At 40.5% G+C, this 12,699-nt stretch overlaps 1 protein-coding gene across 1 annotated transcript; it reads left to right on the top strand.

The window, feature by feature from the left end:
* The first annotated feature begins 901 nt into the window (after window positions 1–901).
* LOC103736735 (olfactory receptor 2AP1) lies at window positions 902–1,941 on the top strand. Its single transcript, XM_008836262.1, has one exon. The coding sequence runs from the start codon at window positions 964–966 to the stop codon at window positions 1,891–1,893; it is 930 nt and encodes a 309-aa protein (XP_008834484.1). The 5' UTR covers window positions 902–963; the 3' UTR covers window positions 1,894–1,941.
* Window positions 1,942–12,699: the final 10,758 nt, after the last annotated feature.

Genomic DNA, 12,699 nt, shown 5'->3' with positions numbered 1-12,699 from the left:
CCTAATGCACTGATTTGCATCTGCTACTGGAAAAACATATTCAAAAAAAGATGCAGGCACTGTAAGTTACAATGAAGAGCTGGCACTTTTTTAGCAACAAGGAAATTAAGGTGGTTGAGTTAGAAGAAACATGGATGGTTACTATAATCATATGAAAAAGATAAAAAGAGAAGCCTGGAGTCGGACCTGTTAAGCAGACAGAAGAAGATGGGCAACAAATAAAGTCAACAGAAAGTAAAGCTCGGGAAAGTAAATTATAACTATTCTGAAAGGAGGCAGCATCTAGAGGCATTCTTTTATTACCTAATGTCATATAGCCATTTCCTACTGAAGGGAAGAAGCTCAGAAAGTTACAAGACTCACAGTGCCCCTCCCTGTGGCTACATAAGCAGTAAACAATTGCTGGGGGAGAGAAGACTCCAGTGCAGATGCCTGCTCGTGTGGGAACTGCAGTGATGCAGCTTTCATGAGCCATTACCCATATTCGGTAATGCTTTTTGGTTCTACAGCTGCCTTTGAGTAACCTATGCACCTGTAAGTAACCCCAGCAAGTTCACCAAGATGCTCCTGGGTGAACCCACTTCTTTTGACTATTAGCAGTGTCCTACCCACTTCTTTTGACTATTAGCAGTGTCCTACCCAGAATGACTAGACATTGGTTCACATCTCTTTGGGAAAAGACACACCACAACTGACCACACAAACTTATTGGACATTGTGACACAGACATTTGTTCTATGCAGGGCCTGGAGAGAGCTCTATGTAAGGAAATTATGACAAAAACTCTCCTACCTAGGACATACAGGGCATGAATAGAATGGACCGTTGGTCTGGGAAAATGCATTTCATTTTGTTTTCCATTTCACTTGTTTTCCTCAGATTCTTTCTGTCCACTTCAGAACGCCAATTCCGTTCTCACCCCAGTTACTCTTTTTCACCTTGAGATTCAAGCTTTCTTCAACGATGAAAAATAAAACTGTGTTGACTGAGTTCATCCTTCTGGGTCTCACGGATGTCCCTGAACTTCAGGTAGCAATTTTCACTTTTCTTTTCCTTGCCTATTTCTTCAGCATCATCGGAAACCTGGCTATCCTCATCCTCACACTGCTGGACTCCCACCTTCACACTCCCATGTATTTCTTTCTCCGGAACTTCTCCTTCTTAGAAGTTTCTTTCACAAATATCTTCATTCCCAGAGTCCTGGTCAGCATTATAACAGGGGACAAGAGTATTAGTTTTGCTGGTTGCTTTACTCAGTATTTCTTTGCCATCTTCCTTGGAGCAACAGAGTTTTACCTTCTGACTGCCATGTCTTACGATCGCTATGTGGCCATATGCAAACCCCTGCACTACATGACAATCATGAACAGCCGAGTCTGCACCCAGCTGGTCCTCTGCTCTTGGCTGGCTGGGTTAATGGCTATTATACCGCCAATCACTTTGATGAGTCAGCAGGACTTTTGTGCATCCAACAGGGTGAATCATTACTTCTGTGACTTTGAGCCTCTTCTAGAACTCTCCTGTTCAGATACAAACCTCATAGAGAAGGTTGTCTTTCTTTTGGCCTCTGTGACCCTGATGGTCACTCTGGTGCTGGTGGCTCTCTCCTACACATTCATCATCAGGACAATTCTGAAGCTCTCCTCAGTCCAGCAAAGGACAAAAGCCTTTTCCACGTGTTCTTCTCACATGATTGTCATCTCCCTCTCTTATGGAAGCTGTTTTTTCATTTATGTTAAGCCTTCGGCAAAAGAAGGGGGCACATTCAACAAAGGTGTAGCTCTTCTCATTACTTCAGTAGCTCCTTTGTTGAACCCCTTCATTTATACCTTAAGAAACCAACAGGTAAGACAAGCATTCAAGGATGCAGTCAAAAGGCTTGTGAATCTTTAAAGAATTTAAGAATTTCTCTTAATGGATGAAGTCCAACAATGTACAAAGCTCTCTGGTACTACATACCCAATTAAGAGTTCAACTCCAGCCCTTTGAAACTTGGAAATAAAGTCAACCTGTTAAGTGTTAATATAAGGAATAAGATTTTTACAACTGAAAAAGCAACTGAGTACTCAACTGAGCAGCTCAGTCTGAATTAGCTCCAATAAATACCTTCACGGGGATTCCACTTAAACTAGGTCTTCACAAGTAGAAATAAGAAAGGAAAGAACAAAATGGAAAAGAGAAGTTAAGATAGAATTTTGGGGCTGGAGAGATGGCTCGGTGGTTAAGAGCACTGACTGCTCTTGCAGAGGACCCGGGTTCAATTCCCAGAACGTACATGGTGGCTAACAACCATCTGTAATTCCAGTTCCAAGGAATCCAATATCTTCTTCTGACCTCTGCAGGCATTGCATGACATGGGTACACTTACATACATGCAGGCAATACACTCATACACATAAACAAAAGAAAAAGAAAATAAATAAAATATTTTTTAAATGATATAAGGAATATTTTGAATAGGCACACCAAATTTTAATTCAAGGAACTGAATAAATTTTATTGTGACTAATTTCAATCAGAACAAAAGGAATAAGAAAAGGTAATGAAGGTCATAATGTTTTGAACTAAATTAAATCCTCGTTTAAAATAAGTTAAATGTTCATAGTATTCATGTATCAGAACTGGGACCAGACGCATGGATTTAGTTATTTCCATTTTATAGCATTTACATTGTAGATGATAATTGATTATGTAGAAATGACTGCTTGCAAAGGACCTGGTTCAGTTCCCAGAACCAACAAGACAGATAACAACCACCTATAACTCCAGTTGCAGGGGATCTGACATCCTCTTCTTGTCCTCTGTGAGCACTGCATTTATGTGGTGCACTCATATCCATGCAGACAAAATACTCATATACGTAAAATAAAAATAAATTAATTTTTTAATTTTTAAACTCAAAGGATCCTTCCAAATTTAAGGAGTAGAAGAGACAAAATAATAATAATTAGATAATCAATGGAAATTCAGGGGAAGGGAAGGTCTCAGGAAACAGGTTGCTAGGTGATGTGAAATGTTACCAAGGGCGAGTGACATGAAGACTGTAAGTATGAGAACGGGCAATTATGGTTTCATTGCTGACCTTAACCGTCCAGATGCAGAAATTGGAAATGGAATAAGAAATCAGACTTCAGTGGGTTCCTGGTGAGTGGGAGCTAGAAAGGAAGAGTGTGATTAAGTGAAGCTGTAAAATATAGGAATGAAGGAATAATGATCCCCCCAAATTATACTTCCTGACAGTCTCCTGTGCCTTCTCATTTGCCATGTATCATAATTAGGGCTACGTATTTAAAGTATGCACCCCCTTAGTCTGTAAGGCCAAGGAATGTAGGAATAATCTGTTCTTGATCACAATGGTATCTGTGAGGCAAAGCAATGGTAGAGACGATAAATTGCTGTTGAGCTGATAAATAGTGGATTATCAGATGGATTGATGAGCAAATAATCCTGATGGCGACCAAAAGAGAATCGAAGGAAAGAGATTAATCAGTTCATAATTTATAACTTGGGACTGGAGAGATGGCTCAGCGGTTAAGAGTACTTGCTGCTCTTGTAGAGAATCTAGGTTTGGTTCCCAGCACTCACATGTCAGCTAACAACCATTGGTAACTCCAGTTCCAGGAAATCTGACACTGTCTTCCGGTCTCTGTGAACACTGCACACATGGGTGCACTTACATACAGGCAAAACACTCATACACATAGAAACAATAATAATAATCCCGACACTAATGATCTAGCAAGGGATGCTTTATATAGACTTCTTAGATCTACTTGAAAATTCTACCGTTTTACAAATGGAGAAAGTGAAGCTTAAACAAGTGAAATATCCTGCGCAAGATCACACAGAATCCAAAGTCAAACCTGTCCAGTGCCAAAGCCCACCTGCTCAGTACTAAGCCATGCCATTCTAACTGGTTTTAACGTGTATTCTTCGCTGTGTTTCTAAGTGCTTTACATAAAATAAAGCACTTCAAGTATTATTGAATTTTAATCTACTCCCACTTCTCCATGTGCTCAGTTAACTTGGTCAGCAAGAAGACTTTACAGCATGAATATTTTTTAAAAGGTTAGAAAGACACAGACATTCATAGCATTCCATCCTTGAAGCACTTCAAGTATTATTGAATTTTAATCTACTCCCACTTCTCCATGTGCTGTTAACTTGGTCAGCAAGAAGACTTTACAGCATGAATATTTTTTTTAAAGGTTAGAAAGACACAGACATTCATAGCATTCCATCCTTAGTTCCTGACTTCCTGAGAGATGCTTCCTTCTGCTGGGCATGCTGCAACATGCCTGTAATCCCAGCACTCAGGAAGGGAAGCAGGAGAATTTCAAGCTCCAGAGCAGCCCGGACTACATAATGGGTAGTCATGATTCTTTATTTTATTTTCTTTGCTAAAACTTTCAAGAATAAAAACTGCATGCAAATATACAACGGAAAGCATTGGCATCAATCACGACTGACTCAGTAGTGTTGAAATATTTGTTCAGTTCCACTATGAGTGAAAAGTTTGTGCAAGATAAAAATGTAGAGACACTCTAGACCTTTCCACAGCTTCACATGAAGTTATTCCTTCTTTCTAGAAGTTGGTTGCATCTTTTCTGACTTTCATATGTGGAGTCCCTGGCATCATAGGTTTCATTTCTTCCAGAATTTATGTGTTCACTGTGTAGCATCATCAGAAACCTAATGGACCAAAGCTGTGCCCACCTTGATCATCCATCTTGACTGCATGGTGAATATTATGGACATTTAATACAATAATGCCTCTTATTACTCATATCCACACTTTTAAATTGCCTCATCACTTTATAACAGAACTTTGTTATAAAACCCATCCCCTTGGGTGTCTCTTACCATCTTCCTGAGCACCACTCTTTATTAACTTTATGATCTGCGTCATGCTAGCTTGTCCTGAAATTCTTTTCTGTGTTAAAGCCAAGGATCCAGTTTCACCTGAATCAAGGTCCCTTAAAGATTAAGAAAACTGCTCAGACTGCTGTGGGTGGCAGTGTGGAGCTATGTCTCCACCCCTGCCAATGCTAACAGTGGGGTCAATTTTCTTTACTAGAATAGATTTATTCTGAATATGAATCTTGATTATCAACTCTACATGTGTGTTAGTTTTGTGTCGTGCAATACCACAGAGGACAGAAGAGGGCAGCAGATCCCCTGGAATTGGAGTTGTTAGTTGCCATGTGGGTGCTGGGATTCAAACCCGGGTCTTCTGCTCCATCTCTCCAGCCCCCACAATGTTTCTTATAAACAAGGGTGTTTTCATAATGTGTGTGATGTGCATATATGGCCTTTTATATATATATTATTTTTTCTGCACTCTTGAGAATTTCCTATGTGTATACAAATAAATGGCCATATCACTCCCCTGTCGTTCCCCACAAATTTTCCCTATCATGGCCTCTTCCCGATCTCATGTCCTCTTGTCCTTGTTCTTGTTGTTGTTGTTACTAATCCACAAAGAACAGCTAATGTAGCCAATGTGTATAGTATGTGTATGGGACACCCATGGAGTGTGGGAAATCTACCAACGGCGAACATTCAAAAAGGAATGATTCTCCCTCCCACAGCAGCTGACAACTACCAATAGTTCCTCGGGAAGGGGCAGGGCCTGGAGAGCACCTCCCTCATCTGTGCGGGAATTTGAGATGAATTCATCTGGAGCAGGCTTGTGCAGGTAACCACATCTGCTGGGAGCCCATGAGTGCAACACCCCGGCCAAGCCAGAAATTTGCATTTCTCAGCACTTCTTCCGAACATCCTCAGGCTCACATTCTTTCTGCTTCTTTTTCCTGCTGCTCCCTGAACTTGGGTGGTGGTAGAGGGGTTGCTGATGGTGTCCCATTTAGGGCTGAACGCTCAGTCTCTTATTCTAGCCCTTTGTCCTGTTGTTCTCAGCACTGATTGCTGCCCACTGCAGAAAGAAGCTTCTCTGGCTGAGGTTGAGAGCAGTTCAGGTTTTTGTGTATAAACAAAGAATTTAAAAGGCAATTGGATCACATAACCATTAGCAAAATAACAGTAGCAGGTTCTTCCCTGGGCCTGTGACCTCCTCAATTCATGGACTTTTGATCGCGATTGCAGTACCAGGTATAAAATTCTCTCCTCTGGCACAGGCCTCAGCTCCAATCAGAATGCAGTTCATTGCTCCATAACAGCTATGTCATTGCTGCACTTTTCTTCTCCATCTCACTTAATCATCTTTTCTTTTGAGACAGGGTCTCACTATGCAGCCCTGGAACTCTATGTAGATCAAGCTGGCTTAGAACTTTTAGATATCCACCTACCTCTGCCTTCCAAGTGCTGGGATTAAAGGTGTGGGTCACCATGCCCAGGCCCCACTTAATCTTTTAACGTCAGTATCCCCCCTCGCTTCTTCCATATCACAGGTGTTCTGTCCATCCAGTTATATTTTGTAATGAGGCTGTATAACTGACCACTTTCTGCTTACCTGACTTTCACCTGTGCTCCAAGTTAAACACACAAAATAAGAAATTTGAAGCTAGGTGGCACATCTAACTCCAATACTGAGGAAGCAGAGGCAGGTAGAACTCTGTGAAATCTAGGCCAGCCTGGTCTACATAATGAGTTCTAGGCCAGCTGGGGCTACAAGGAGACCCTGTCTCAAAAAATTTTTTTAAATTTTTTAAACTTCCTTTTGGAGCTGGAGAGATGGCTTAGTGGTTAAGAGCACTGACTATTCTTGCAAAGAACGTGGATTTGGTTCCCAGTACCCATATGGTAGTAACAACTGTCCATAGCTCCATTTCTCCACAGGCATTGCATGACAGTGAACTGAATCCAGGTCCTCTGGAAGAGCAGCCAGTACTCTTAACTTTTGAGCCATCTTCCCAGCCCCCAGTCTGCTTTCTTTCTTTTTTAAAAAATATTTTATTATTTTATTTTGTGTTTGAGTGTATTGCCTGGATGTATGTATGTGCACCCATGTTGCGCAATGCCCACAGAGATCAGAAGAGGGTGTCGAGTCTCCTGGAACTGGAGTTATGGACAGTTGTTAGTCACCATGTGGGTGCTGGGAATTGAACTCAGGTCTTCTGCAAGAGCAGTCAGTACTCTTAACCACTGAGCCATCTCTCCAGCCCAGCCTGCTTTCTTATACAACCTAGGTCGATGTGCCCAGGGATGGCACCACCTATACTGGGCTGGTCCCTGCCATAACACTCAACAATCAAGAAAATGGCTCAGATGTGCCCACAGGCCAATCCAATAGAGGTTCTTCCCAGGTGTAGCAAATTGACCACTGGCACTATCCAGAACAATAGGGGGAAAACCAGGAGAGATAAGCCTGGGATACAAACAGGACTATTTTATGACTAGTTCCAGTGTAAACTACTTACACAAGTCACCTGCACTTGTGTATCTTCGTTTTCTAATCTTCTAACAAATATGTTGGATCACTTCACTTCTCTAGTGTAATATAGAATTACAGATATATAAGAACATAGTTTATATCATTTCTCAAGAAGAAAAATTTTAAGTATGTATTTTTCTTTTTATATTTTATTTATTATTTTTATGTGTCTGAGTGTATTGTCTGCATGTGTGCAAGTGTACCCGTGTCATGCAATGCCCATGGAGGTCAGAAGAGGGAGTTGGAGTCCCCTGGAACTGGAGTTATAAACAGTTGTTAGCTTCCATGTCGGTATTGGGAATCGAGCTCAGAACTTCTGCAAGAGCATCCAGGGCTCTAAACCACTCTCCAGGCCCCTAAAATTATTTCTTACTTATTTTTATCTAATGTTTATGATTGTTTTCTACATGTATGTAAGTGCAATACCCACAGAGGCCAGAAGAGGGCATTGGATCCCCTGGAACTGGAGTTATGAACAGTTATTAGCCACTAGGTGGGAACTGGGAACTGAACCCATGGTCTTCTGCAAGAGCAGCCAGTTCTCTTAACCACTGAGCCATCTCTCCAGTCCTTTGAGCACTTTTTAAAATATTACCTAACCACTTATATTTCTTCTTTTGAGAATTTTCTGCTCAGTTCCATAGCCCATTTTTTTAGTTGGGCTGTATATTTTCTTAATGTTTGAGGTTTTTTAGTTCTTGGTATATTCTAGACACCAATCCTCTGCCAGATGAATAGGTAGCAAAAATTTTCTCCCATTCTGTGGGCTGCCTATTCACAGGAGAGTTTCCTTTGCTATAAGAAGCGCTTTGGTTTCATGAGATTCCATGTCGGACTGCTGGTCTTACTTCCTATGTTGTGAGAATCTTATTCAGAAAGTCTTTACCCATGCTTATAAGTTGAACAGTTTTAGGATGTCATGTTTAGGTAACATGTTGAGATTCTTGACTCATGTGGAGCAAAGTTTTGTGAAGGTAGAGATTTCTGCATGTTGAAATCTAGTCTTCCCAGAAGAAATTGTTGAAAATGCTGCTTTCTTCCAATGTTTATTTTTGTTGTCTCTGTCAAAAATCAGATAACTGTAGTTGCATGGACTTAGGTCTGAGTCTTCAACTCTCTTCCACTGTTTTCATGCAGTACAAACCTGTTTTCATTACTGTCTCTAGAGTATAATCTGAAATCAGGTGTGGTGATTTCACCCACAGCGTTCTTTTTGTTCAGGATTGCTTTGGCTGTCCTCCATCTTTTGTGTTTCCATATAAACGTTTGGATTGGCTTTTCTGTCTGTGAAAAACAGCATTGGAGTTTCTGCTGCAATTGTGTTGAATCTGTAGATTTGAATCTGCAATTGTGTTGAATCCGCAATTGCGTTGAATCTGTAGATCTGTTTTCCATCTTCTAGTGCCTTCTTCAATTCTTTCTTTGGTCTTTTAAATTTTTCATTGTAAAAGTCTTTCATTTCCTAGGTTAAATCTATTTCCATGTGTGTGCGTGTGTGCGTGTGTGTGTGTGTGTGTCTGTGTGTCTGTGTGTGTGTCTGTGTGTGTTGAATGGGATTGTTTCCCTGGTTTCTTTTTCAGTATGTTTGTCATTGACATGGAGGAAGCTACCGACTTTTGTGTTAATTTTGTATCATGGCACTCTGCTGAAAGTGTTTATTGGCTGTAAGAGGTTTTGGGTTGAGTCTTTAGGGTCCCTCTGTGTAGAATCAGACCAGCTGCAAAAGAAAAGGGGGGGGGCTACTTTGGCTTCTTCTTTCCTATGTGTGTCCCTTTCATTTCCTCTCATTGTGCTGCTCCCACCAAGACCTCAAGCACTGAGTTGAATGGCAATGGAGAGAGTGGGCATCTCTATCCTGTTTCCTGAGCTTAGGGGGAATGCTTTGAGCTTTTCTCCATTTAGTGAGTTGCTGGCTGTAGGCTTGTTATAGATAACCTTTATTATGTTGAGCTATGCTCCCTCCAGCCCTAGCCTCTCCATCACTTTTATCATGAAGAGTTGTTGGATTTTGTCAAAGGCTTTTTCTGCATCTATTAAATGATCATGTGATTTCTGTCTTTGACTCCATTTATGTGATGAATTACATTTATTTGTTTACATATGTTGAACCATCCATATATCACTGGAATAAAGCCAATTTGCTCATGATGAATGATCTTTCTGATATGACCTTGAATTTGGTTTGCTGATATTTTATTGAGAATTTTTGAATCTATGTTTAACAGGAAGATTGGCCTAAATTTTCTTTGTATGTGTGTGCAATGTCTTTATCAAGGTAATACTGACTTTTTAAAAAGAGTTTAGTGCCCCCATTTTCTCCTTGATAATACCTGTCTCCTATTATCCCCCCTCTCTTGAGTTCCTTCTTCCCCTTTGCCCTCATGGTCCTTGTATGTCCCTCATTCCTCCCTTCCCAGTTGAATGGCCCCATTTTCCCCATTTCCCTTTGATAATGTCAGTTTCCTATTATCTCCCTTTCTCATGCTCTTTCTTTCCTTTTACCTCCATACTTCCTTTCCATTTTCCTGGCTCCTGATGAGATGATACATCAGGATATATTATCACATATAGGGGATTGATTAAGATCTGCAAATGAAGAACATATGTCTCTTGTTTTTCTGAGTTTGTGTTACTTCATTTAGTATAGCAGTTTCTAATTCCATCCATTTACCTGCAGATTTCTCATCTTTCCTTACCAAGTAGATGCCATTGTGTAAATGTACTGCATTTTGATTATTCGCTCATCAACTGAGGGACATTTAGGTTGTTTCCATTTCTTAGCTATTGTGAAAAGAGCAGCAATGAACTTAGATGTACAGGTATCTCTGCAGTAGGACGAGTCCTTTGGGTATTTGCCAAGGAGTGGTATAACCAGATCATAAGGTAGATTCATTTTTTGGTTTTTGAGAGCTCTCCACACTGCTTTCCATAGTGGTTGCACACGTTTGCATTCCCACTGGCAGTGAATGAGCATTCCCTGTTCTCCACATCCTTGCCAGCATTTGGCGTCTTTTGTTCTCTTGATCTTACTAGTATAAGCCAGTCTGACTGGGGTGAGATGGAGTCTTAAAATGGTTTTTGAGCTGCATTTGTCTAATTCATAAGGATGTTGAGCACTTTTTAAGGTGTTTCTTAGCCATTTTTATTTCTTCATTTGAGAATTCTCTTTTCGGGTCCTTAGCCCATCTTTTTTATTGGATTGTTTTTATTAGTTTGTTTTTTTTTTTTTTGAGTTTTTGTATATTCTAGCTACAAATCCTCTGTTGGATATGTAGCAGGTGAAGATTTTCTCCCACTCAGTGGGTTTCCTTTTCGCTTCCTTGGTTGTTTCCTTTACTGTACAGAAGCTTTTCAGTTTAACGAGGTCCCACACATTGATTTTTGACCTTAATGCCTGAGCAACCAATGTCTGATTTAGATAGTCCTTTCCCACTCCTATCTTGTAGGGCACTATGTTTTTTTCAAGCAGTTTCAGTGTTTCAGGTTTCATATTGAGGTCTGATTCATTTGGAGTTGACTTTTGTACAAGATGAAAGATAAGGGTCCAATTTCATTCTTCTAGAAGGGATAGAGAGGGGAGAGGAGAGATAAATAAAGCTCAGGCGGCACAAAAAAAAAACCAAAGGTAAATGTATTAACTGAAAAACCCCTTGAAAATATACATGAGTATATGAACATGAGTATATGTGTCTACCTGAAGGCTACATTACAATAAATACAGTGTCAGACAGAAGAAACCTCCCTTTGAGTTGGTCAGGGTAATCCAAGAGACTCCCAAAATAACATAGGCTATTTCCAGAGCCTTTGATTATCTCCCAGAATTTGAAGGTAAGATCCTATTGCTGAAGACAGAACATACTTTGGACATAGGACTTGGAGCAATGGAGCTGGAGCTGACCTGGAGCCCTCCTTCTTGAAGACTAGCTCTCACAGTGCTAGAGGATACTATGCAAGCTGCTAAGGGAGAACATCAATCAATGGTCCACCCAGCTGTAAAGCCTAATAAGCATAACAACTGGCAGAGCAAACTGTCTCTATTAGTACAATACTGGCACTTTTATCTAGGGGGTAATCAACAGTTATCTCTTTGGACTTAAATCCCTCACAATAGGAGGGAACTCGTGTGTGGCACTGTAAATATAGCCAAATACACATGGCTGCAGAGGTCATAGATCCCAGAGAAAACTCTCTCTGTCATAACTCTAGACAAATTAAATTTCTTACTGTATGCTAAATATGGATCCTTATATTTACAGATAAGCATACCATAGACCATCCATCAAAGAAGCTTCTTTATGCAACAGGCAGAGGCTATTACAGAGTTCCACAGCTGGTCACAAACAGAGAATATATGTCTGAGAGATACCCAACCCTAAATGGCATATCCACAATGGAACCTCTATACCTAAGCCTCATGAAACATAGTGGAATAGGGGGTAAAGAGAATACTACTACATCCCTCAACTCTCAACAGAAAAGCTTCCTAATACCACAGAGTGGGATGCACACAGAAAGTCACAACTGGCTAAGTTTTAAAGAATAAGAGACTACAAAGTGTGTATCCCTGGATACTAAACCTCATCCACCCATGGCTCAGGGACCATTGCAGAAGAGGGGGTGGAAAGATTGTATGAGCCAAGGTTGGTGCTTGACCATAAGGAAACAAAGGCTTTCATGCCTCTGGGAACTTACCCATGAACTTGAAACAGTGGTGACAGCATGCACAAAACCTGTGCCTGCTCAATGAGACAAAACCCCAGCATTGAACTGGGGAAATGAGCAGTAGACCCCCAACCCTAGCCAAGGAACTATTGGCAAATGACTGCTGCTGAGTAAGGGAGAGTAGATCTTCTTTAAGGGAGTGATGCTAGATAGGTTGACTAGACTCCAGTGGATGAACTTGCACCGAGGGACATCTAGATACAAATTCTTGACCAATTAAGACAACATATACAACAGAATACCTGAAATCTGGTGACGGGTAGGGAATGGGGAGGTTATCGGGGGAAAGGGGGTGGACAGAGAGAAAGGGAGTCAAAATTTAATTAAGATTATTATATGAAATACACAAAACTCAATCAGAAAGGAGCTTAGGAGGCTTTCTTTTTTCCCTTTTTAGTTTATGGAATAATTTAAGTAGTATATTCTTCTTTGAAGTTCTAAAAGAATTCTTCAGTGAATTTATATGGCTCTTGACATGTCCTAGTTTGGAGACCTTTTATTACTTTTTCAATCTCGTTCATTATAGATCTGTCTAAATTACTTATTTCATACTGGTTAATTTGTTATATCATAAGCATCTAGAA

The sequence above is a fragment of the Nannospalax galili genome, unplaced genomic scaffold (genome assembly GCF_000622305.1).
Source record: "Nannospalax galili isolate Female #2095 unplaced genomic scaffold, S.galili_v1.0 scaffold2438, whole genome shotgun sequence".
Taxonomy (NCBI): domain Eukaryota; kingdom Metazoa; phylum Chordata; class Mammalia; order Rodentia; family Spalacidae; genus Nannospalax; species Nannospalax galili.
Note: the sequence above shows the minus strand (reverse complement) of the source record. Positions and strands in the feature narration are given on the sequence as shown.

Excerpts from the sequence above, each read along its gene's own strand:
- LOC103736735 (XM_008836262.1), top strand. The coding sequence starts at position 964 with ATGAAAAATAAAACTGTGTTGACTGAGTTCATCCTTCTGGGTCTCACG.